This window comes from Bos grunniens, chromosome 27 (genome assembly GCF_055505025.1).
Source record: "Bos grunniens cultivar Pamir isolate PY7600 chromosome 27, Bosgru_T2T1.0, whole genome shotgun sequence".
In the NCBI taxonomy this organism is placed as follows: domain Eukaryota; kingdom Metazoa; phylum Chordata; class Mammalia; order Artiodactyla; family Bovidae; genus Bos; species Bos grunniens.
Window position 1 is genome coordinate 36,457,407 of NC_141191.1, and position 25,113 is coordinate 36,482,519.

General features: G+C 39.5%; 1 protein-coding gene across 1 annotated transcript in view; it reads right to left on the reverse strand.

Annotated features, from left to right (window-relative positions):
* The window catches only part of LOC147343799 (A disintegrin and metallopeptidase domain 3-like), a 102,716-nt gene extending 89,617 nt beyond the window's left edge, over positions 1 to 13,099 (reverse strand). The window contains exons 1-3 of the mRNA XM_086380425.1: positions 13,006 to 13,099; positions 12,446 to 12,528; positions 5,472 to 5,527 (exon numbers count right to left, since the gene is read on the reverse strand). Coding sequence (XP_086236551.1) covers positions 5,472 to 5,527; positions 12,446 to 12,528; positions 13,006 to 13,063 — 197 coding nt within the window. The 5' untranslated portion in view covers positions 13,064 to 13,099. The remainder of the gene's footprint in view (positions 1 to 5,471; positions 5,528 to 12,445; positions 12,529 to 13,005) is intronic.
* Positions 13,100 to 25,113: the final 12,014 nt, after the last annotated feature.

A 25,113-nucleotide genomic window follows, 5' to 3' on the forward strand; every position in this document is an offset into this window, starting at 1 on the left:
ATAGTATTTGTTATCCACTAATTAACAAAAATGAGTGAATATATGCATTTGGTTGAGAATGTAGAAAACAAATATCCTTTAATTTATTGTCATAAAAATTAGTTATAAAGGTTTTGAAGAAAAAAAAAAAACTGGCAGTATATAACACTTAAGAATTTTCTTATTTATAATGCAATAGCTACACTGAGGCCTGGGAAGTCATGTCCAGGGATGTCAACTAGAAAGCTTTCTTGTTGTAAATAAGGGAGGATAAATAATTTATGAGATATATTGATTTGATGGCGACATATGCATTAAAACCCACTTTGCACACATCAATATGAATGAATCTCAACAAATGATATTATGCATAATGTTCCATTATGAACAACCACAACCATATACGGTAAAACAAAATGTACCTACTGCTCACACTTTTGGGTCATGTGCCAGTAGCCATGACAACTCTGCTAACTGGCCAGGCTTGCTCAGTGGTACAGGATTCAGCTGAATATTGGCTGATGTAGGGAATGGCAACCCACAGTACTCTTGCCTGGAAAATCCCATGGATGGAGGAGCCTGGTAGGCTGCAGTCCATGGAGTCGCTAAGAGTTGGACACAACTGAGTGACTTCACTTTCACTTTTCACTTTCATGCATTGGAGAAGGAAATGGCAACCCACTCCAGTGTTCTTGCCTGGAGATCCCAGGGACAGGGGAGCCTGGTGGGCTGCCGTCTATGGGGTCGTGCAGAGTTGGACACGGCTGAAGTGACTTAACAGCAGCAGGCATAAATAGAACACTTTGGCTATGATCCGCATGTCTTTAATCTTTCAGCAAGCTTAGCCAAAACATATTCTCATGGGGATGACAGATAAAGATGGAGAGCAGAAAACCATGAGAACCTTTTTAAGCCTCTGTTGAAATCAATTCATCCAACATGACTTTGGCAAAAGTAAGTGTGCAGTAGTGCTCAGTCACTCACTTATGTCTGACACTGAAACCCCATGAACTGTAACCCACCAGGCTCCTCTGTCCATGCTATTTTCCAGGCAAGAATACTGGAGTGGGTTGCCATTGCTTCCTCCAGGGTATCTTCCCCACTCAGGAACTGAACGTGAGTCTCTTGCATTTCCTGCTTTGGCAGGAGGATTCTTTACCACTGAGCCACCTGGGAAGGCCCCATCAAAATAAGTGACATAGTCTCAAACTGGGCTGGTAATTTGCCAGACCCCCAAGGTAAAATCCCCTTCATGGATTATAGCCTTGCTTTGGCAGAGATGGCTTGTGTCACTACATGAAGCTATAAGCCATGCATCCGAGATGGATGGGTCACAGTGAAGAGTTCTGGAAAAATGTAGTACACTGGAGAAGGAAACGGCAATCTACTCCAGTATTCTTACCTGGAAAACCCCACAGACCATATGAAAAAAGCAAAAAGATATGACACTGGAAGATGAGCCCCTCAGGTTGAAGGTATACAATATGCTACTCAGGAAGAGTGAAGGGCAATTAATAATGTGGCTCAGACATTAAAGCATCTGCCTGAAATGCGGGAGACTCAAGTTCAATCCCTGGGTTGGGAAGATCCCCTGGAGAAGGAAATGGCAACCCGCTCCAGTACTCTTGCCTGGAAAATCCCATGGACGGAGGAGGCTGGTAGGCTACAGTCATTGGGGTCGCAAAGAGTCAGTCACAACTGAGCGACTGCACTTTTGCACAGTAAGAAAGAAGCAGTTTGGCCAAAGCAGGAATAAAGCTAATCTGTGGATGTGTCTGGTGATGAAAGTCCAATACTGTAAAGAACAATATTGGATAGGAACCTGGGATGTTAGGTCCATGAATCAAGGTAAACTGGAAATGGTCAAGCAAGAGATGGTAAGATTGAACATCAACATCTTAGGAATCAGTGAACTAAAATGGATGGGAAAGGGTGTATTTAATTCAGATGACAATTATATCCACTCTTTTGGGCAAGAATCCCTTAGAAGAAACGGAGTAGCCCTCATAGTCAACAAAGGAGTTCAAAATGCAGTAATTGGGTCAATCTCAAAAATGACAGAATGATCTCAGTTCGTTTCTAAGGCAAACCATTCAACATCACAGTAACCCAAGTCTATGCCCCAATGGCTGATGTTAAAGACAGTGAAGTTGACTAGTTCTATGAAGACCTAGGATACCTTCTAGAACTAAGATCAAAAAAAGATGCCCTTTTCATCATAGGGGATTAGAAGGCAAAAGAAGGAAGTCAAGAGAAACCTGGAATAAGAGACAAGTTTGGCCTCGAAGTACAAAATGAAAGCAGGCAAAGGCTAACAGAGTCTTGTCAAGAGAAGACACTGGTCATAGCAAACACTCTTTCCAAACAATCCAGTGGACCAGTCTACACATGGTCATCAACAGATGGTCAATACTGAAATCAGATTGATTTTTTTGTTGCCAAAGATGGAGAAGCTGTATACAATCAGTAAAAACAAAGCCTGGAGCTGACTGTGGCTCCTTATTGCAAAATTCAGGCTAAAGTTGAAGACAGCAAGGAAAGCCACTAGGCCATTCAGGTAAGATCTAAATCAAATCCCTTATGATTATACAGTAGAGGTGACAAATAATTCAAGGGATTAGACCTGGTAGAAGAATGCCTGAAGAACTATGGACGGAAGTTTGTAACACTGTACAGGAGGCAATGCCAAAACCATCCCAAAGAAGAAGAAATGCAAGAAGGCAAAGTGGTTGTCTGAGGATGTGCTAAAAATAGCTGGGGAAAGAAGAGAAGTGAAAGGCTAGGGAGAAAGGGAAAGAAATACTCAACTGAATGCAGAGTTTCAGAGAATAGCAAAGAGAGATGAGAAAGACTTCTTGAGCAATGAACAAAACAAAACAAAACAAACAAACAAAAAAAAAAACAGAGAAAAATAATAGAAAGGGAAAGACTAAAGATCTCTTCAAGAAAACTGGAGATAAGGGAATATTTCAAGTAAAGATGGGCCTGATAAAGGACGGAAACACTGAAGATCTAACTGAAGCAAAAAATATTAAGAAGAGATGGCAAGAGTATGCAAAGGAACTATACCAGAAAGGTTTTAATGACCTAAAAAACCACCATGGTGTGGTCACTCACCTAGGGCCAGACATGCTGAAATGTGAAATCAAGTAGGCCTTAGGAAGCACTGTTATGAACAAAGTTAATGGAGGTAAAAGAATTCCAGCTGAATTATTCAAAATTCTAAAAGATGATGCTGTTAGAGTGCTGCACTCAGTAAATCAGCAAATTTGGAAAACCCAGCAGTGGCCACAGGAGTGGAAAATGTCAGTTTTTATTCCAACCTCAAAAAAGGGCAGTGCCAAAGAATGCTCAAACGACCTTACTATTGTGCTAATTTTACATGCCAGCAAGGTTATGCTCAAAATCCTTCAAGTTAGACTTCAGAAGTACATGAACCATGTAATTCCAGATGTACAAGCTGGGTTTAAAAGAAGTAGAGAAGACAGATCAAATTTCCAACATTCGTTGGATCATGAAGAAAGCAAGGGAGAAACAGAAAAACATCGACTTCTCCTTCATTGACTATGCTAGAGCCTTTGACTATGGATCACAATAAATTGTGGAAAATTCTCAAAGAAATGCTTGTACTAGAACACCTTACCTCTTTTCTGGGAAACATATATGTGGGTCAAGAAGCAACAGTAGGAATCAGACATGGAACAACTGCCTGGCGCAAATAGGGAAAGGAGTAAGAGACTGTATATTGTCACCCTGCATATTAAACTTACAAGCAGAGTACATCATGTGGAATGATGGGCTGGATGAAGCACAAGCTGGAATGAAGATTGCTGGAGAAATATCCACAACCTGAGATGTGCAGATGATGCCATTCTAATGGCAGAAAGTGAAGAGGAACTAAAGAACCTCCTGATGAGGGTGAAAGAGGAGAGTGAAAAAGCTGGCTTAAAATTCAACAGTCAAAAAACTAAGATCATAGCTTCTGGTCCCCTCACTTCATAGCAAATAGATGTGGAAAAAGCAAAAGCAGTGACAGATTTTATTTTCTTGGTCTCCATAATCACTGAAGACAGTAACTGCAGACGTGACATTAAAAGACACTTGCTTCTTCGAAGTAAAGCTACAACAAACATAGACAGTGTACTAGAAAGCAGAGATACCATTTCACCAACAAAGGTCCGTATAGTCAAAGTCATGGTTTTTCCAGTAGTCACGTACAGATTTGAAAATAGGCCCATAAGAAGGCTGAGGAACTGATGCCTTTGAATTGTGGTTCTGGAGAAGACACTTGAGAGTCCTGTGGACTGCAAAGAGATCAAGCCAGTTTATCCTAAAGGCAATCAAACATGAATAGTCAGTGGAAGGACTGATGCCGAAGCTGAAGCTCCAATACTTTGGCCAGCTGATGTGAAGAATCTGCTCATTGGAAAGACACTGATGCAGGGAAAGATTGAAGGCAAAAGGAGATGAGCGTGATGGAATATGAGATGGTTAGATAAATGGAGGACAGGAGAGCCTGGCATGCTGCAGTCCACGAGGTACCAAAGACTCAAACATGACTCAGCAACATGAAAATTGCTAGAAATGCACTTGGAAAATGGTACTTGCTCAGTAAATGTCAGTTACTGTTGTTCTTGTCATTATTATTATTATTATTATGACTATTTTTAGCATTCATCCTTCTTGATCCAGAAGTCCATTAATTTATATCAAGTCTGTTATGTAACAAAATCTGTATGATATAAAAATACATGGATGAGGATGCTTCTTGTCAGAGTCTATAGTGACAATCCCTGGAAATAACCTCATTACCCATCAATACTATATGCCATGCATTCTCACTACTAAAAATGAGAGAAAACATACATACAGAGAAAGAAAACATATGCTGTTATTGAATAAGACACTTGCAGAAGACAATTTGCATTTGAGCAAAGAAATCCTTTTTCGGGTAGGTTTCTGTATGTTTTATTTCAGATAAAGATGAAATTTAGATTAGAAAATCATGGAGTGATACACATAGGTAATTGATGTTGGCTTCCTCACAGAATGAAAGCAGAAATCTGAAGACATTAAAAGTATACACTATAGCAAAATGAGACAAACTGAGAGTGTAACATCAAACAAAATGCATAAAGTCACATAATTATGTTAAATGACATGAAACAAAGAAACTGAATTATGGGCAGATAACATTAGTTCATTTACAATTGTAATGTAATTAAATGTAACGAGTTCCATAAAATGATGTTCATGTATTTCATATGCTCTAATATTTATATCATTATAGTTGAATCTGAATATTAGACTTAAGATCTAATGATAATGACTCAAAAGTCTAATCTGACATGAATTAACAAGAAGACTTAACATGTTAAATAAAATACTCATGCCTTTGAATGTTTAGGCTTTAATGTAGACTCAGTTATAGGAAGCCATTCCAAACTTAAGAAACTAAAAACAACTCTATGAAAGAAAGAATGTCCACTTACTGTTTTTCAAGTGGGAGAGTGTATGTTTTCTTGTCAATTTGGATGGAATAGGCGACCTATAGCAAAGGATTCAGAGAAAAAGTAATTATTAGATATTTCAAATCTCTGAAAGTCAAAAGTCCTAATTTTAAAAAATATGTACTCTTTAATATAAACAGGGATGATATTATGTATCAAAATTATATATACTGGAGAAGGAAATGACAACCAACTCCAGTATTCTTGTCTGTGCAATCACATGGACAGAGGAACCTGGCAGGCTACAGTCCATGGAGTCTCAAAACAGTCAAAAATGTCTAAGAGACTAAAAACAACAAAAACAAACTATATGTCTTCACTTCTACAGAGATATACCATGACAGTTTTCTTCAATCTTGGAACATATGACAGAATTAATCATAATCCAAGTTACATAAAATCTAGGATTATAAATCTACTGCAAAAGTAAGAGCATTAAAGTCTCAAACAAATTTTTACTTAAAATGGTTGCATTTAGAAATGTTGAGTAAAATTTGAAGAAATTTGAGTTTTCTGATCTTTCCTTACTTTGCAGTTTCCAGAGAAAATAAAAGGAAAATTAAAGAATACAAAGCAAGTTCTTTTCTAAGATAAAATAAAATTCAACTAAAATCTGATGTTCACCTAAAGGCACCATTCAGAAAGCTAAAAGGCAGTTCTTCTACTAAAGGATGATATCTGGAATTCATATTCTATTGGCCAGTTCACATTTGTGTGAGTCTCACTTCTAACAGTGCATCTCTTCCTTCTCATTTTCCTTAGTCTATCTCACCAAATGTTCTGTTTTACCTTATCAGAAATCAACTTTTGACATTGGGAATCTGAGCTACTTCAGTTTATGTATTTTTTCATTAATTCTACCTCTTTATTTAAGGAGAAAGTTTTAAGAATTTTAAGGTTATAGTTATTTTTCTATTTTTAAATTTCCAACCATTTATTGTCACCTATTTATTTGTGGATAGGAGTATATATTATGGTATTATATGAACTTCAGAGCATGACTTAAGTTTTTCTTTGCAATTTTTCATTCTCATTCATTGTTTATTATTTAATATTGATTACAGTTTATGATCTCTCCATCAACCCATGAACCATGTACAAATATATTTTTAAATTTTCAAATACACTTCTGAGTTTTTTTGTTAAGTTTTAACCTAACTGTACTGTTCCCAGATAATGAGTGCTGTACTATCCCTATAGGTTTTTCATTTATTTATGTATTTTCCTTGCTGTGATATTTCATTAAATGACATCATATATTCTTGAAAAGTATAAGTATTGTTCTTCAGAACCATTATTTACAATGGAGACAGAGCATACATGCAGCTTGGTTAGAAAAGTTCTTGGGGAGAGAGGTGGGGGTGTGCTCAGGATGGGGAACACGTGTACACCCGTGGCAGATTCATGTCGATGTATGGCAAAACTGACACAATATTGTAAAGAGATTAGCCTCCAATTAAAATAAATAAACATATTAAAAAATTTTTTTTAAGTTCTGTTTCTGGAAATAGTGACAAATTTGGATGTTTCTGACTCTTGGCTAAAACAAGGGCATTGAGACTTAAAATTGCTGCAGTTTATAGTACAACCCCCCCCCCCCCCCTCCGGCCAAGGTTAGCTTCTGTTGTGTTTCCCTAACTAGTTCAAAAAGGCTGGCTTGGTTACTTAAGAGGTCACTGAAAGCTTTGTAAGGAGTTCTCCCAAAGCCAAGATTCCTCCCATAAATCTTGTGATTTTAAAGCCAGAGTCTCAACGTATTCCCAGAGCACAGGCTGACATGGAGCTAGCTCACTGGGGAAGCTTCCTGGATTCCTGATACTTACTGAATTCTCTTTTTCTTGCTGCAACATAGCTTTTATCTTTATATAAAACCCTCATATGTGATATCCATAGAGTCCAGTGTGTCTAAACAAAGAGCAGAAAGGGGAAAACTTCATTGGGGTCACTTTATTCTTCAATAAAATGCTTATTTTTTCTTGTTCAAATGTTCCTTCCCCACATGAAGAATTTTAACACTGGCCAATCAACATGTGAGAAAAAATTTAAAGATCTTTCTATGGAAATGCATTTGAAAATTTCTCTCTGCTGTGCCATCAGTTTTCATGTTATATATGCTGATGACATTGTATTAAATTCATAGAAATTTAGAAGCATTATATGTTCCTTGAGAAATGAATATTTTAAAGCAAGGGATGCATATCTCATAATATTGGGTGTGTATATGTGTGTGTGTTTGCATATGTGTGTGTGTACCAAATGCTCTTTTTTTCCTGCTATTATCATGGAACCTTGGACTGCAAAGAGATCCAACCAGTCCATTCTAAAGGAGATCAGCCCTGGGATTTCTTTGGAAGAAATGATGCTAAAGCTGAAACTCCAGTACTTTGGCCACCTCATGCAAAGAGTTGACTCATTGGAAAAGACTCTGATGCTGGGAGGGATTGGGGGCAAGAGGAGAAGGGGACGACAGAGGATGAGATCGCTGGATGGCATCACTGACTCGATGGACATGAGTCTGAGTGAACTCCGGGAGTTGGTGATGGACAGGGAGGCCTGGCGTGCTGTGATTCATGGGGTCGCAAAGAGTCGGACACGACTGAGTGACTGATCTGATCTGATCATGAAACTTCATGCTTTCTTTTGGAAGCATTTTCCCCGTGTACATTATACTCTCCTGAACATTTCAGTGTCTCCCGAGGGGATGTTATAGCTTTTATAAATATATAATCTCTGGTGTTTCTTGGTGCCACAAAGTGAGCCAGTCAGAAGTAAACCACTCAGTCGATAAAACCTACTCCAATGTCTAACACAGTTTTTCATTTAACAAAAATTCGAGTACATTCTTCTCAGATCTTGCTACTGGGGTTGTAATCGGATTCCTACCCCATTCCTATGTTTTTACATCAACACTTTTGCCTTCTGGAAAACAAAGTGTCCTATCCAAAGCTGTTAGTTCTTATTAAAAGAGAAGTCAAAACCAGAAACAGACTGACAACTAATCAAAATGATTCAAACAGTTGATATACAGATGCGCAATCTCTTGTTAAGGCTTAGATGAAAAACACCCGTTAGACGTGAAGCATTCATTGAGGGTGTTCACTAGAGCAAAGATAAGAAGATTGAAGAGGAGACCTGGAGAGGCCTCAGGTCAATAGGCATCACTATTTTTGTGAAGAAGAGTAAAACATAATGCAACTATTCTGGTAGACATTTTGCATTATTTATCAACAACTTTTTACAGTGGTTTGACCCTTGATTCTATTGAGATGACTATTCAGGAAGGTTTATGAAACTATTCATAAACCTTCAAATAAACCTTCAGTCACTCAGCTGTGTCCGACTCTTTGAGACCCCATGAACAGCACACCAGGCCTCCCTGTCCATCACCAACTCCTGGAGTTCACTGAAACCCATCCATTGAGTCGGTGAGGCCATCCAACCATCTCAACCTCTGTCGTTGCCATCTCCTCCTGCCCTCATCTTCCCCAGCATCAGGGTCTTTTCAAATGAGTCAGCTCTTCGCATTAGGTGGCCAAAGTACTGGAGTTTCAGCTTCACATTAGTCCTTCCAATGAACAGCCAGGACTGATCTCCTTTAGGATGGACTGGTTGGATCTTTTTGCAGTCCAAGGGACTCTCAAGAGTCTTCTCCAACACCACAGTTCAAAAGCATCAATTCTTCAGCATTCAGCTTTCTTCTCAGTCCAACTCTCACATCCATACATGACCACTGGAAAAACCATAGCCTTGACTAGATGGACCTTTATTGACAAAGTAATGTCTCTGCTTTTTAATATGCTGTCTATGTTGGTCATAACTTTCCTTCCAAGGAGTGTCTTTTAATTTCATGGCTGCAATAACCATCTGCAGTGATTTTGGAGCCCTAAAAAACAAAGCCAGCCACTGTTTCCACTGTTTCCCCATCTATTTCCCATGAAGTGATGGGACCAGATGCCATGGTCTTAGTTTTCTGAATGTTGAGCTTTAAGCCAACTTTTTCACTAGAAGTCACTGTCATCAAGAGGCTTTTTAGTTCTTCTTCACTTTCTGCCATAAAGGTGGTGTCATCTGCATATCTGAGGTGATTGATGTTTCTCCTGGCAATCTTGATTCCAGCTTGTGCTTCATCCAGTGCAGTGTTTCTCATGATGTACTCTGCATGTAAGTTAAATAAGCAGGGTGACAATACACAGCCTTAACGTACTCCTTTTCCTATTTGGAACCAGTGCATTGTTACATGTCCAGTTCTAACTGTTGCTTCTTGATCTGCATACAGGTTTCTCAAGAGGCAGGTCAGGTGGTCTGGTATTCCCATCTCTTTCAGAATTTTCTAGTTTATTGTGATCCACATAGTCAAAGGCTTTGGCATAGTCAATAAAGCAGAAATAGATGTTTTTCTTGAATGCTCTTCCTTTTTTGATGATCCAATGGATGTTGGCAATTTGATCTTTGGTTCCTCTGCCTTTTCTAAAACCGGCTTAAAAATCTGGAAGTTCACGGTTCATGTATTGCTGAAGCCTGGCTTGGAGAATTTTGAGCATTAATCTACTAGCATGTGAGATGAGTGCAATTGTGAGGTAGTTTGAACATTCTTTGACATTGCCTTTCTTTGGGATTGGAATGAAAACTGACCTTTTCCAGTGCTGTGGCCATTGCTGAGTTTTCCAAGTTTGCTAGCATATTGAGTTCAGCACTTTGACAGCATTTCAAGATTTGAAATAGCTCAACTGGAATTCCATCACCTCCACTAGCTTTGATCATAGTGATGCCTCCTAAGGCCCACTTGGCTTCACATTCCAGGATGTCTGGTTCTAGGTGAGTGATCACACCATCGTGATTATCTGGGTCATGAAGATCTTTTTTGCATAGTTCTGTCTATTCTTGCCAGCTCTTAATATCTTCTACTTCTGCTAGGTCCATACTATTTCTGTCCTCTATTGAGCCCATCTTTGCCTGAAATGTTCCCTTGGTATCTCTAATTTTCTTGAAGAGATCTCTAGTCTTACCCATTCTGTTCTTTTCCTCTATTTCTTTGCATTGATCACTGAGGATGACTTTCTTATCCCTCCTTGCTATTCTTTGGAACTCTGTATTAAGGTGCTTATATCTTTCCTTTTCTCCTCCGCTTTTCACTTTTCTTCTTTCACAGCTATTTGTAAGGCCTCCTCAGACAACCATTTTGCCCTTCTGCATTTCTTTTTCAGAAAGAATGAAGTGATGGAGCCATACCAAAAACAACACCCAGTTGTGGATGTGACTGGTGATGGAAGGAAGGTCCGATGCTGTAAAGAGCAACATTGCATTAGAACCTGGAATGTTAGGTCCATGAATCAAGGCAAATTGGAAGTGGTCAAACAGGAGATCCAAGAGTGAATGTTGAAATTCTAGGAATCAGCAAACTAAAATGGACTGGAATGGGTGTATTTAACTCAGAAGACCATTATATCTACTAATGTTGGCAGGAATCCCTTAGAAGAAATGGAGTAGCCATCATAGTCAACAAAAGAGTCTGAAATGCAGTACTTGCATACACTCTCAAAAACGACACAATGATCTCTGTTCGTTTCCATGACAAACAATATCAGCAAAATCTAAGTCTATGCCCCGACCAGTAACTCTGAAGAAGCTGAAGTTGAATGGTTCTATGAAGACATACAAGACCTTTTAAAACTAACACCCCAAAAAGATGTCCTTTTCATTATAGGGGACTGGAATGCAAAAGTAGGAAGTCAAGAAAGACCTGGAGTAACAGGCAAATTTGGCCTTGGAGTAGAGAATGAAGCAGGGCAAAGGCTAATAGAGTTTTGCCAAGGGAACACACTGGTCATAGCAAACACCCTCTTCCAACAACACGAGAAGACTCTACACATGGACATCACCAGATGGCCAACACTGACATCAGACTGATTATATTCTTTGCAGTCAAAGACGCAGAAGCTCTATACAGTCAGCAAAAACAAGACTGTGAGCTGACTATGGCTCAGATCATGAACTCCTTATTTACATATTCAGACCTAAATTGAAGAAAGTGGGGGAAACCACTAGACCATTCAGGTATGACCTAAATCAAATGCCTTATGATTACACAGTGGAAGTGAAAAATAGATTTAAGGGACTAGGTTTGATAGACAGAGTGCCTAATGAACTATGGACAGAGGTTTGTGACATTGTACAGGAGCAGGGATCAAGACCATCCCCATGGAAAAAAAAGAAATGAAACTATTTAGCCATCTATAATTTGAAACATTTTATGATGTTACATATAAGATACCCTACAGTTAAGAAAAATAATAACTGGGCTGTTACTAATAATCATAAAATTAACTCCTAAGTCTACCCATAAAAGAAAAATCCAACTACAACTCTCATACACGCTCATTAAAAATTTATGTGAGCCTGTGTATGCATGTCTCTAAAACTTCCTTCAAATTTACTGCCTTTAGAAAGTGAGATAGCCATTCCCTTTCTTAACAAGTCTCTGCACTGCCTAGGTTTCATTTTATAACGTACATAAGGGACACACTTTACCATGTTAGTCAGACCAAAAATAACATTCATTTTTGCAAACATATCCATATGCACATATATGTTAAATACAGGCATGAAGATATTATGTATATACTGTTATCTTAAAATCATGCTACAAGTTAAATATTTGTATGGCTTCATTTACATACAAGATATATTTAAAAAGAAAATTTAGTAGACCATAGACTCCTTTTTGTGTGATACGAATTCAAGGCATCTCTTTTCTTTGTATCTGTATTTTAAAATTGTTTCATAAGGTTTATATTTACTTGAGAAATGAAAAGAAAGCACTTGTTCTCCTCAGACAAAAGGTCTCTTGAACACAATCTTGGTAGAACACAAAATGTCATGAAGGCATGCATCGATTGGGGTCTTGCATTCCAGTAAAAATAAAACACTCTTTTATTTTAAAGTGATTTGTTAATTACATGCGTTTCTGAAATACTGCCATCTTTGGTGTTTGTCTCAATCTTCCGTGGCACTGTAATTTGTAGACGTGCTGTTTCAGAGTCTGCAGTAAGGAAAACAAGAGTGAGCATTCCCCAGGGCATGACCGCATCCTTTCTTACTTGTCCTCTCCTATCACATCACTTGTGGATCTTCCAAGCCCCAGTGCGTGCGCGCGGACTCACACACACACACACACACACACACACACACACACCCCAAAATATCATGCTGTGTAGGGTTTTAAGAAGGGGTCCCCTGGACCCCATCCAGGATCCTCTCCCTACCTCCACCCCCACCCCGTCTACCTAGAAGACCTGTATCCCCGTCTGGGCGTGAGGGACAACTATCCCATTCCTGCTCTGAGTCCTCCGACCAGCGGGCCTGGCAGAACCCTGAAAATGGGCAGGACTCCAATCAAACCCGGGCTCCTCCAGCCTGACCTGGGCTTCTGCGGCCAGGAGGGCAACGGCCTCCACCCCCGCGCCAAGGGACACTGTGATTATGGGGCCCCGTCCTATCCGGTAGGGTCCTCACTTACGATGGCCCGCGGAGGCCACCTGGCCCAGCCCTGTGAGGAGTAGCAGGAGAGATAACATTGCGTGGCCGGCCTGCCTCAGGGAAGGCGGTTGACTGGACCTGGCTCGCGAGGTTCGCCAAGCGTGGAGGGGATTGGGCACGGGGGTCTCGGAGGGGCGGGGCTGGGCTGGGGCTGAGGGGCGTGACTGGGGCTGAGGGGAGAGGCTAGAGGGCACAGAGAAGGGGCGGGGCTGGAGGGTGGGGTTGGAGAAGGGCAGGGCTGGAGGGTAGAGAGGAGAAGCGGGGCTAGAGCTGCGAGGGGAGGTTTGGGGCGGGGGGCGGGGTGGGGGGGAATGGAACAGGTTTTGGCCGGTTGAGGCTAAAAGGCGAAGTGTGGTCTGAGGCAGGATTTTATTTTGTCTCTGAGTTCCCTCGAACTCTTTTCGGACTTCATGGCGTATAGCCTGCTAAGCTCCAGTGTCCATCGATTTCCCTGGCAAAAATACTGGAGTGGATTGCGATTTCCTTGTTCAGAGCATCTTATGGGACCCAGGGATGGAGCCCAGGTCTCCTGCATTGGCAGTCGGATTCTTTACCACTGAACCAACTTTGAAGCCTATGATTGAAATAGATGGCTGCTGCTGCTGCTGCTGCTGCTGCTAAGTCACTTCAGTTGTGTCCGACTCTGTGCGACCCCATAGACGGCAGCCCACCAGGCTCCCCTGTCCCTGGGATTCTCCAGGCAAGAACCCTGGAGTGGGTTGCCATTTCCTTCTCCAATGCATGAAAGTGAAAAGTGAAAGTGAAGTCACTCAGTCGTGTCCGACCCTCAGTGACCCCATGGATTGCAGCCTACCAGGATCCTCCGTCCATGGGATTTTCCAGGCAAGAGTACTGGAGTGGGATGCCATTGCCTTCTCCAAATAAATGGCTACAAAGCCCTTAAGAAAAACATTCCTGGAATGTGAAACTGGCAAGGGTTTCAATATATTCTCAAAAAGAGTTGCATGGAAGAAGCACAAGCTGGAATCAAGATTGCCAGGAGAAATATCAATAACCTCAGATATGCAGATGACACCACCCTTATGGCAGAAAGTGAAAAGGAACTAAAAAGCCTCTTGATGAAAGTGAAAGAGGAGAGTGAAAAAGTTGGCTTAAAGCTCAACATTCAGAAAACTAAGATCATGGCATCTGGTCCTATCACTTCATGGGAAATAGATGGGGAAACAGTGGAAACAGTGTCAGACTTTATTTTTTGTGGCTCCAAAATCACTGCAGATGGTGACTGCAGCCATGAAATTAAAAGATGCTTGCTTCTTGGAAGGAAAGTTATGACCAACCTAGATAGCCTATTGAAAAGCAGAGACATTACTTTGCCAACAAAGGTCCATCTAGTCAAGGCTATGGTTTTTCCAGTAGTCATGTATGGATGTGAGAGATGGACTGTGAAGAAATCTGAGTGCCAAAGAATTGATGCTTTTGAACTGTGGTATTGGAGAAGACTCTTGAGAGTCCCTTGGACTGCAAAAAGATCCAACCAGTGCATCCTAAAGGAGATCAGTCCAGAATGTTCATTGGAAGGACTGATGCTGAGGCTGCAACTCTGATTCTTTGGCCACCTGATGTGGAGAACTGACTCATTTGGAAAGACCCTGATGCTGGGAAAGATTGAAGATGGGAGAAGAAGATGAAGATAGAGGATAAGATGGTTCAATGGCATCACCGACTCAATGGACATGAGTTTGGATAAACTCTGGGAGTTGCTGATGGACAGGGAGGCCTGGCATGCTGCAGTCCATGGAGTCACAAAGAGTCTGACACTACTGTGCGACTGAACTGAACCGAACTCAACAGCTTCTCCATCTTTGGCTGCAAAGAAGATAATCAGTCTGATTTCAGTGTTGACCAACTGGTGATGTCCATGTATAGAGTCATCTGTTGGATTGTTTGGAAAGAATGTTTGCTATGACCAGTGTTTTCTCTTGACAAGACTCTGTTAGCCTTTGCCCTGTTTCCTTTTGTACTCCAAGGCCAAGCTTGCCTGTTATTTTGGGTATCTCTTGACTTCCTAATTTTGCATTCCCATCCCCTGTGATGAAAAGGCATCTTTTTTGATATTAGTTCTAGAAGGTGTTTTAGGTCTTCAGAGAACCAGTCAACTTCAGCTCCTTCAGCATTAGCTATTGCGGCACACATTTGTATTGCTTTGATGTCGAATGGTTTGCTTTGGAAATGAACCAAGATCATCCTTTTGTTTTTGAGACTGCACCCAATTACTGCATTTTGGTGTTCTTTGTTGACTCTGAGGGCTATCCATTTCTTCTAGAGATTCTTACCTATAGTATTAGATATAATGGTCATCTGAATTAAGCTCACCCATTCCTGCCTGTTTTAGCTCACTGATTCTTAACCTGTGGATGTTCAGTGTTGCCATCTCCTGCTTGACTATGTCAGTTTACCTTGATTCGTGGACCTAACTTTCCAGGTTCCTTATATATTATTGTTATTTACAGCACTTGACTTTATTTTCACTACCAGGCACATCCATAGCTGAGCATCATTCCCATTTTAGCCCAGCTGCTTCATTCTTACTGGAGCTATTAATAATTGCCCTTCTCTCTTCCTCGGTAGCATATTGGACACCTTTTGATCCACAGAGGGGCTCATATTCTGGTTGTGTATCTGTTTGCCTTTTTATACAGCCCACGGGGTTTTCCAGGCAAGGATACTGGAGTAGGTTGCCATTTCCTTCTCCAGTGTACCATGTTTTGTCAGATCTTTTCACTATGATACATCCATCTTGGGTGGTCTGGTGCAGCATGACTCATAGCTTCATTGAGTAACACAAGCCACTCTGCTTGGACAAGGGTATGACTCATGAAGTGGATTTTACCTTGAGGGCCTGGTAAATTACTAGCCCAGTTTGGAACCATGTGACTTATTTTTGATAAGGGCTTCCCAGGTGGCTTGGTGGTAAAGGAAACTTCTGTCAATGCAGGAGATGCAGGAGACATGGGTTTGATCCCTGGAGTGGGAAGATACCTGGAGAAGTAAATGGCAACCCACTCCAGTATTCTTGCCTAGAAAATACGATAGACAGTGGCACCAGGTGGGGTACAGCTCATGGGGTCGCAAAGAGTTGGACATAACTGAGTGATACACTCTTTCCAGAGTGATGTTGGCTGACTTAATTCCTGTGGAGGCTTAAAAAAGGTCTCAGGCTTTCCTGCTCTCCATCTTGTTTGCCTGTCATCCCTATGAGAATATGCTTGGGCTAAACTTGCTGGAAGGTTAAACACAATTGAACCATAGCCAAGGTGCTCTCTTTATCACTACATCAGCCAACATTCAGCTAAATCCTGTACCCCTGAGCAAACCTGGCAGCACTTAGCAGAGTTGTCATGGCTACTGCCTATGACCCTAAAGTGTGAGCAGTAGATGCTGTTTTATTGTATGTGGTATGGTTTGTGTCTATTGCTTATGCAACATTTTGCATAATGTCATTTTTTGCAATCCATTCATATTGATGTGGGCTAAATGGGTTTGATTTTTAAAATGCTTATTTAGTCATCAAATGAATATATCTCACAAGTTATTTGTTCTCCCTTATTTACAGCAAGAGCAGTACTCTTGTGGACTTCCTAGGTCCTAGTGAAATTGTTGATGTCCAGTCGCTCAGTCATGTCCAACTCTTTGCAGCCCCATGGACTGCAGCACGCCAGGTTTCTCTGTCCTTCACCATCTCCCAGAGCTTGCTCAACCTTGTGTTCATTGAGTCAGTGATGCCATCCAACCATCTCATCCTCTGTTGTCCCTTTCTCCTCCTGCCTTCAATCTTTCCCAGCATCAGGGTCTTTTCTAATGAGTCAGCGCTTTCATCAGGTGGCCAAAGTATTGGAGCTTGAGCTTCAGCATCAGTCCTTCCAATGAATATTCAGGATTGATTTCCTTTAGGATTGATTGGTTTGATCTCCTTGCAGTTCAAAGGACTCTCGTCTTTTCCAACACCACAGCTCAAAAACATCAACTCTTCAGCGTTCAGCCTTCTTTATGGTTCAACTCTCACATCCATACATGACTACTGGAAAAACCATAGCTTTGACTAGGTGGACTTTTGTGGGCAATGTCTCTACTTTTTAATATGCTGTCTAGGTTGGTCATAGCTTTTCTTCCAAGGAGTGTCTTTTAATTTTGTGGCTGCAGTCACCATCTGCAGTGATGCTGAAGCTGAAGAAAATAAAATCTGTCACTGTTTCCCAGTGAAATTGATAGATTATAAATAAGAAAGTTCTCAAGTGCTATATACTGCTTCAAAACCCTTATAACCATTTTTTATTCATGCCAACAGTTTAAAACCATGTTTGTTTTCTACGTTCTCAACCAAATGAGTATCTTTACTCATTTTTGTTAGTAAATAACAAATGCTGTTTTATTGTTGTTTTAATATGCATTCCTCTGGTTATTAATACACAGTATCTTTCCCAGTGTTTACCTACTGTTCTCTTTGACTTGCTTCTCCTAAACTTTTAGGATGATTAGTTTTTATTCATTTATTTTGAATTTGTTTTCTATCTGTGGCTTTATCTTTCTGTGTTTCTATTTTTTGTTCCATGATCATTTTGTAGGAAGGTTAGTTTTCTGTAGATATTAACACTTTATGTCTTCTGTATGTTGCAAAAATCCCACATAGACCCTTGTTTTCTTCCTTTGTTTTGGAGATTTATTGCTAAAAAGGTACATTTTCACATAATTATTATATTTATATTTTCTCTCCTGGTTTCTCACATTCTTTTCTTGTTTCTCTCAGATCCTGAAGAGATAGCAACTCTATATTTTAAAATTCTTTTTCCTTTTAAGATGTAAATCCACTGCTTTCTGTTTATTTTCCAACTTTTTTGAAGCATTTTTCTTTTTTTTTCTTTTTATTGAAAGTTTCTGCTGACTCAGGTATTGTTTAGTTAGAATATTTTCAGATTATTTTCTTCAGAGGGAATATGCAGATGGCCTGCTTCCCCAGTTGCAGATCTGCAGATGTGTTTTTGTTCTCGTAATCGAATAACATTTTGGCAATGTGCAGAATTTGTGAGTCATATTTCTTTTCTATAAATTTTTTCAATTTGATACAGTCTACTTTAAGTTTTTCAGTATGTTTTCTGTGTGTGGGTGACATGTGAGTTTCAGTGTATGTGTGTGTATATTACATTAAGACTCTCTGGTATATCCCAAGTCCCTTAATGTTTTCATTTTAATTTTCAGCCCATATACATTATTTTCTCCTGTGGGGAATTTATGCTTTCATCCTGCACCTTATTTCTCTGTGCTCTATATCATAGTTTATTCATAACTATGATCAAATCTTTATTTTTTGATGTGCATTTTGCCAGCATTTTCCCTCTTTATTGGCTAGACCTATAATTCTGTTCATAGTAATCAAATTCTGTTGGATATGTTTATTGGAATCTTAAATATTAACCATCTGCCAATGCAGGAGGCATAAGAGTTGTGAGTTTGATCCCTGGTTCAGGAAGATACTCTGGAGGAGGGCTTGGCAACCCACTGCAGGATTCTTGCCTGGAGAACCCCATGGACCGAGGAGCCTGCCAGAGTAAGTCTATGGGCTTGCAAAGAGCTGGACAGGACTAAAGCAATTTAGCACACCCGTGTGCAAGTTCATGGAAAAAGCTAATGAAAGAAGCATGGATTCTGTCTGTTATTTATTAATCTTTGGCTGCTTATTAGCAAATCATAACAAAGAGATTTATGCCATGAGATGTGTTGATGGTTGAACTATAAAAGAAAACTTTGCTGTGGGAATCTGGAAGTCCTGGGTTTTATTAGACATCAGTTTGTGTCATTACAGTGCTCACACTTGTATCTGGTTGTTCTGGTTCCTGTTTTCTCTTATATACATAATATGCTATCAGAAAGAAAGCTAGACAATGGGGAGATGAACCCATTCAATTTTTGCATACTTAAGCTTATAAAGTGGAAAGTATAGTTTTTAAATTTCATGACTCTGGAAGTTACATTTATTAATGCTATTATTACAACAAAGTGTTATTATTGTGGTTGAATTAGGTCATTTTTAGACTCTCATTTCCTGGTATATTCATACAAGTCTGGATGGATGTTGCTATAAAGGTAGGTTTATCTCCATGTTATGAAGATTTTTATTTTTATGTGGTGATGGTGACATTGGTGAGAAGAAGAAGCGTGCTTTATTTTGTTTATTTTTTAATTGTAAGGTTATTGCTTTACAATATTGTCATACATCAATATGAATTAGCCATAGGTACACACTTCTCCTTCCTCTTGAACCTCCCTCACACCTTCCACCACACCCACCCCTCTAGGTTGTCACAGAGTACTGGGTTTGACCTTCCTGTGTCATACAGTAAATTCCCACCGGATATTCAGTTTACATATGGTAAGGTATATGTGTCAATGCTCCACTCCCAATTCTTCCCATTCTCTCCTTCCCTTACTGTGTCCACAAGTCTGTTATCTATGACTCTGTCTCCATCACTGCCCTGCAAATAGGCTTCTCAGTACCATCCTTAGAGATTCCATAAATATATATGATATTTTTCTCTTTCTGACTTACATCACTGTGTATAATAAGCTCTAGATTCATCCACCTCATTAGAACTGACTCAGATGCATTCCTTTTTATGGCTGAGTGGTAGTTCATTATATATATGTACCATAACTTCTTTATCCAATTATCTATCAATAGACAATAGACATTTAGTTTGCATCTATGTCCTAGCTATAGTAAATAGTGTTGCAATAAACATTGGGGTACATTTGTCTTTTTCAGTTATGGTTTCCTCAGGGTACATGCCCTGTAGTGGCATTGTTGGGTCATATATTTCTTTTAGTCCTAGTTGTTAAAAGAATCTCCATACTGTTCTCCATAGTGAATGTATCAATTTACATTCCCATCAACAGTGCAAAAGGATTCCCTTTTCTCCACACCCTTTCCAACATCTATTGTTTGTTGGTATTTTGATGGTGGCCTTTCTGACAGGTGTGAGGTGATACAGCATGATAGATTTGATTTGCATTTCTCAATCCAATCAGTCCATTCTAAGGGAGATCAGCCCTGGGTGTTCTATGGAAGGAATGATGCAAAAGCTGAAACTCCAGTACTTTGGCCACCTCATGCTAAGAGTTGTCTCATTGGAAAAGACCCTAATGTTGGGAGGGATTGGGGGCAGGAAGAGAAGGGGACGACAGAGAATGAGATGGCTGGATGGTATCACTGACTCGATGGAAGTGAGTTTGAGTGAACTCAGGGAGTTGGTGATGGACAGGGAGGCCTGGCGTGCTGCGATTCATGGGGTCGCAAAGAGTCAGACATGACTGAACGACTGAACTGAATGAACCTGGTGGGCTGCAGTCCAGGGGGTCGCTGGGAATCGGACATGACTGAGTGACTTCACTTTTACTCTTTATTTTCATGCATTGGAGAAGGAAATGGCAACCCACTCCAGTATTCTTGCCTGGGGAATCCCAGGGATCGGGGAGCCTGGTGGGCTGCCGTCTATGGGGTCACACAGAGTCGGACACGACTGAAGTGACTTAGCAGCAGCAGCAATGAGTGATGATGAATATCTTTATTGTGTGTTTATTAGCCATCTGTATATCTTCTTTAGAAATGTCTGTTTAGATCTTCTGCCTATTTTTTGATTGAGTTGTTAATTTTTCTGATTTTGAGTTACATGAGCTGCTTGTATATATTGGAGATTAATTCTTTGTCAGTTCTTTAATTTGCTATTATTTTCACCCATTCTGAGAGGTATTTTTTCATCTTGTTTATTGTTTCCTTTTCTGTGGAAAGCTTTTAAGTTTAGTTAGGTTTCATTTCTTTTTGTTTTTATTTAAATTACTCTAGGTGGTGGGTCATAGAGGACCTTGCTGTGATTTATGTCAAGGAGTGTTCCTCTAAGAATTCTATAATTTCTCGTCTTACATTTAGGTCTTTAATCCATTTGCAGTTTATCTGTGTATACGGTGTTAGGAAGTTTTACATGTAGTTGTCCAGTTTTCCCAGCACCGCTTATTGAAGAAGCTATTTTCTCCATTGTATATTCTTGTCTTCTTTGTCAAAGATAAGGTGCCCATAGGTGTGTGGGTTTATCTCTATGCATTCTATCTTGTTCCATTGGTCTATATTTCTGTTTCTGTGCCAGTACTAAATTGTCTTGATGATTATGGTTTTGTAGTATAACCTGAAGTCAGGAAGATTAATCCCACCAGCCCCATTCTTTCTCAAGATTGCTTTTACTATTCGGGTTCTTTTGTGTTTCCATGCAAATTGTGATTTTTTGTTCTAGTTCTGTGAAAAATATCATTATTAGTTTGATAGGGATTGTGTGGAATCTATGGATTATTTTGGGTAGAATAGTCATTTTCACATTATTGATTCTTCCAATCTAAGAACATGGTATATCTCTTCATCTGTTTGTGTCATCTTTGATTTCTTTCATTAGTATCTTATAGTTTTCCACATACAGGTCTTTTGTCCCTTTCAGTTCAGTTCAGTTGCTCAGTTATGTCCGACTCTTTGCTACCCGATGGACTGCAGCACACCAGGCCTCCCTGTCCATTGCCAGGCCCCGGAGTTTAGTCAAGCTCATGTCCATTGAGTCAGTGATGCCATCCAACCATCTCATCCTCTGTCGTCCCCTTCTCCTCCTGCCTTAAATCTTTCCTGGCATCAGGGTCTTTTCAAATGAGATAGTTCTTCGCATCAGGTGGCCAAAGTATTGGAGTTTTCCTTCTTTTGCAATTTTGTGAAAGAGTTGGAACAGGACATGTGTTACCTGTTCACTAAACTCTTGGTAGAATTTACCTGTTTAAGCCATCTAGCTCTGGGCTTTTGTTTGTTGGAAGATTTTTTATTACAGTTTCAATTTCTGTGCTTGTTATGGGTCTGTAAACACTTTCTATTTCTTCCTGGTTCATTTTCGGAAGGTTCTAATTCTCTAAGAATTTGTCCATTTCTTCTGGGTTATTTGATTTGCATATCGTTTCTCATAGTAGGCTCTTTTGATCCTTTGTATTTCTGTGTTGTCTGTTGTAATTCTTCTTTTTTCATTTCTAATTTTATTAATTTGAGGTTTTTTCCTTGTTTTCTTGATGAATCTGGCTCATGGTTTGTCCATTTTGTTTATCTTCTCAGAGAATCATCTTTTAGTTTTATTGATCTTTGCTATTGTCTCCTTCTTTTCTTTTCCATTTATTTCCACTCTGATCTTTGTGATTTCTTTCCTTATACTAACTTTGGGGGATTTTTTGTTCTTTTTTTCTAGTGGTTTTAGGTGTAAGGTTGTTTATTTAATGATTCTCTTGTTTCTTGAGGTTGTCTTGTATTGCTTATAGCAATAAATAAACTTTCCTCTTAGCACTTTTACTGAATCCCATAGGTTTTGAGTTGTCATGTTTTTATTGTCATTTGTCATTTCAGAAGCCTGCTTCATACTTGTCCAAATTATCAGGCAAGTAGACTGACACAAACCCAAACTTAAAGTTGCATTTGCTATGAAAGCATATTGAATAGAATGAGTGTTTTACATTTGAAATTCAGGAATTGCTTACCTGAAAAGATCATTTACATTATCTGGAAGTAGGGGTGGGAGTTTGAGAGAAAAAAAAAAAAAAAGAATGAGAAAAGGAACTGAGACGTCACTAAACACAGAAGTTTTGATGAAGGTACTATAGGACCTAAGCAGTGGAAAGGACAGTGGAAATCACCTCACAGAAAGAGAACAGGAAGGTGAAGTGGAAAAAGTATTTAAGTAAATGAAAAACACAGGATTTTGAATTCTATCTCCAAGTGTGATAGGAGTCAAGAAATGTTTAAAAGTATGTGAAGTTGGCTTTAGTCTAAGTTATGTATTTGGTCAGAACAGATGATGGGGAAGATACAAACGTGAATGTTTGGTCAGATTTTGTTGCTGTGCTGCAGTTGAGAGAGAATGAAATTTAAAATATGGTAACTGGTACAACATTCATCTTTTTTACCATCTACAAATGGAAAGCAGGATAAAATCCACAAGACATTTGGTTTCAGACTTTTGACAATTTAAAAAATAGTCAGGGATTCTCATTCTTATATAAAGAAATCACAAAAGGTGAGTCTCACATTGAAGTTGGTCCTCAGATTGAGAATAATGTCATAACTATAGCCCAAGAGTGGAACAACAGAACTCCTTATGAGTTTGGATTTAATAGTTTTTGAGTTAGAAGTTCTGAAGCAGCTGGAACTTGCAGAGCACAGGACTGGAGATAAAGAAGGGCTATGTATCAGTGTATATTTTTTCAAGGAATGTGAGTTGTCCTGTTTTCCCTGACTGAGTATTAAACTGCATATGTGGTGGGTAAAATTCTGTTGAAGAGTTGAAATGGAGATAATGCTGCCTATGAAACAGTGTTGAGAGATGTTAGATTTTCATCCAGGCAGTGTAGAGTGATGTTGCTAACACCCCAGGCATTCAGCTGAGACAGAAAGGCTGTCTTTGGAGGAAGGATCAAGCTCTAGGTTAGGAGACACTCTTTATTAGCCACAGTCCCCACCTAAAGCCTAAAATCCAGCAGGGAAAGCTGGATTTAACCAGCATATTATGTTTTAACCAGCATAAAGGGTTAAAACATAATAGAGGAAGAAAATAATGCAAAAAGTTCAGAAATCAATGAGATAAAAAAGGGACAATGAATGGAATATGTAAAGCTGTGAATTTAGTTATTTATGAGGACTGATACAATCAGTGACCCCTGGTAAGTCTTATCTGCTGCTGCTGCTGCTAAGTCACTTCAGTTGTGTCTGACTCTGTATGACCCCATAGACGGCAGCCCACCAGGCTCCGCCGTCCCTGGGATTCTCCAGGCAAGAACACTGGAGTGGGTTCCCATTTCCTTCTCCAATGCATGAAAGTAAAAAGTGAAAGTGAAGTCGCTCAGTCGTGTCCGACCCTCAGTGACTCCATGGATTGCAGCCTACCAGGCTCCTCCCATCCATGGGATTTTCCAGGCAGGAGTCCTGGAGTGGGGTGCCATTGCCTTTTCCGAAGTCTTATCTAGACAGAAACAAATTCCACCAATATTAGGGGTGAAAGAACATATTACTAATCATGTAGAAAATAAAACAATAGGTTGCAGCATTACTAAAGCCCTATGCCAGTAAATTTGATTATTTAGATTAAATGGACAGCTTCCTTGAAAACTATAACTTATTAAGATTGAGAGAAGTAATAGAAAATCTCAGCCGCATGAAATCTATTTTTAAAAACATGGAATTTCTCAATAACCACTTTCCTATAAAGAAACACTAGACTTTGTGACTCTCACACACTTCAGCAGTTGAGAGGTATTTTGGCATTTTCCTATCTTTAAGCAATTGAAAAGAATTCTTCTGTGAATATTGGTGTACAGTTTGTTGAGGGAGTGTGAACTTTTATTTCTCTGGAATACATACCCAAGAATATCATTGCCAGATCATATGGTGAGTGTATATTTATTTTTGACAGAAATCACCATTTGTAGCATGGCTGTACTATTTTAAGTTTCTTCTGGCAGTGAATGAGAGAGAAAAGAGTATCTGCATTCTTGCTATTTTTCAATATTTAAATTTTTAAATTTTAGTTTAGACGTTGTTCAGTTCAGTTCAGTTGCTCAATCGTGTCTGACTCTTTGCAACCCCATGAAGTTCTGAGAACAGACATTGTATAATGGTTTTTATTCTTTTAAGTTAGTTAAGGTATGTTTTATGGCTCATAATATCTGTCCTCGTGAATGTTGCAATATGTCTTAAGAAAATGTGTGTTCTACTGCTGTTGGATGAAGTAGTCTATAGACATGAATTACATCCAATTAATTGATATTGCTGAGCTTAACTGTGTCCACTGACAAACACCTCCCCATACTGCAGGTAGTGTGAGTACCTTATAATGAACAGTGATCCTAGTTCTCTTCTCCCGTGCCTTGTATCATTAAGGGCATTCATTTCACTTATGTATAAGCATATATATATATATAACACTTATTCAGAGTGCCTATTATATACTTAATACACACCATATGTACATAAGTATGTGGAAATACATTGGTATGATTTGAAGAAACTGTT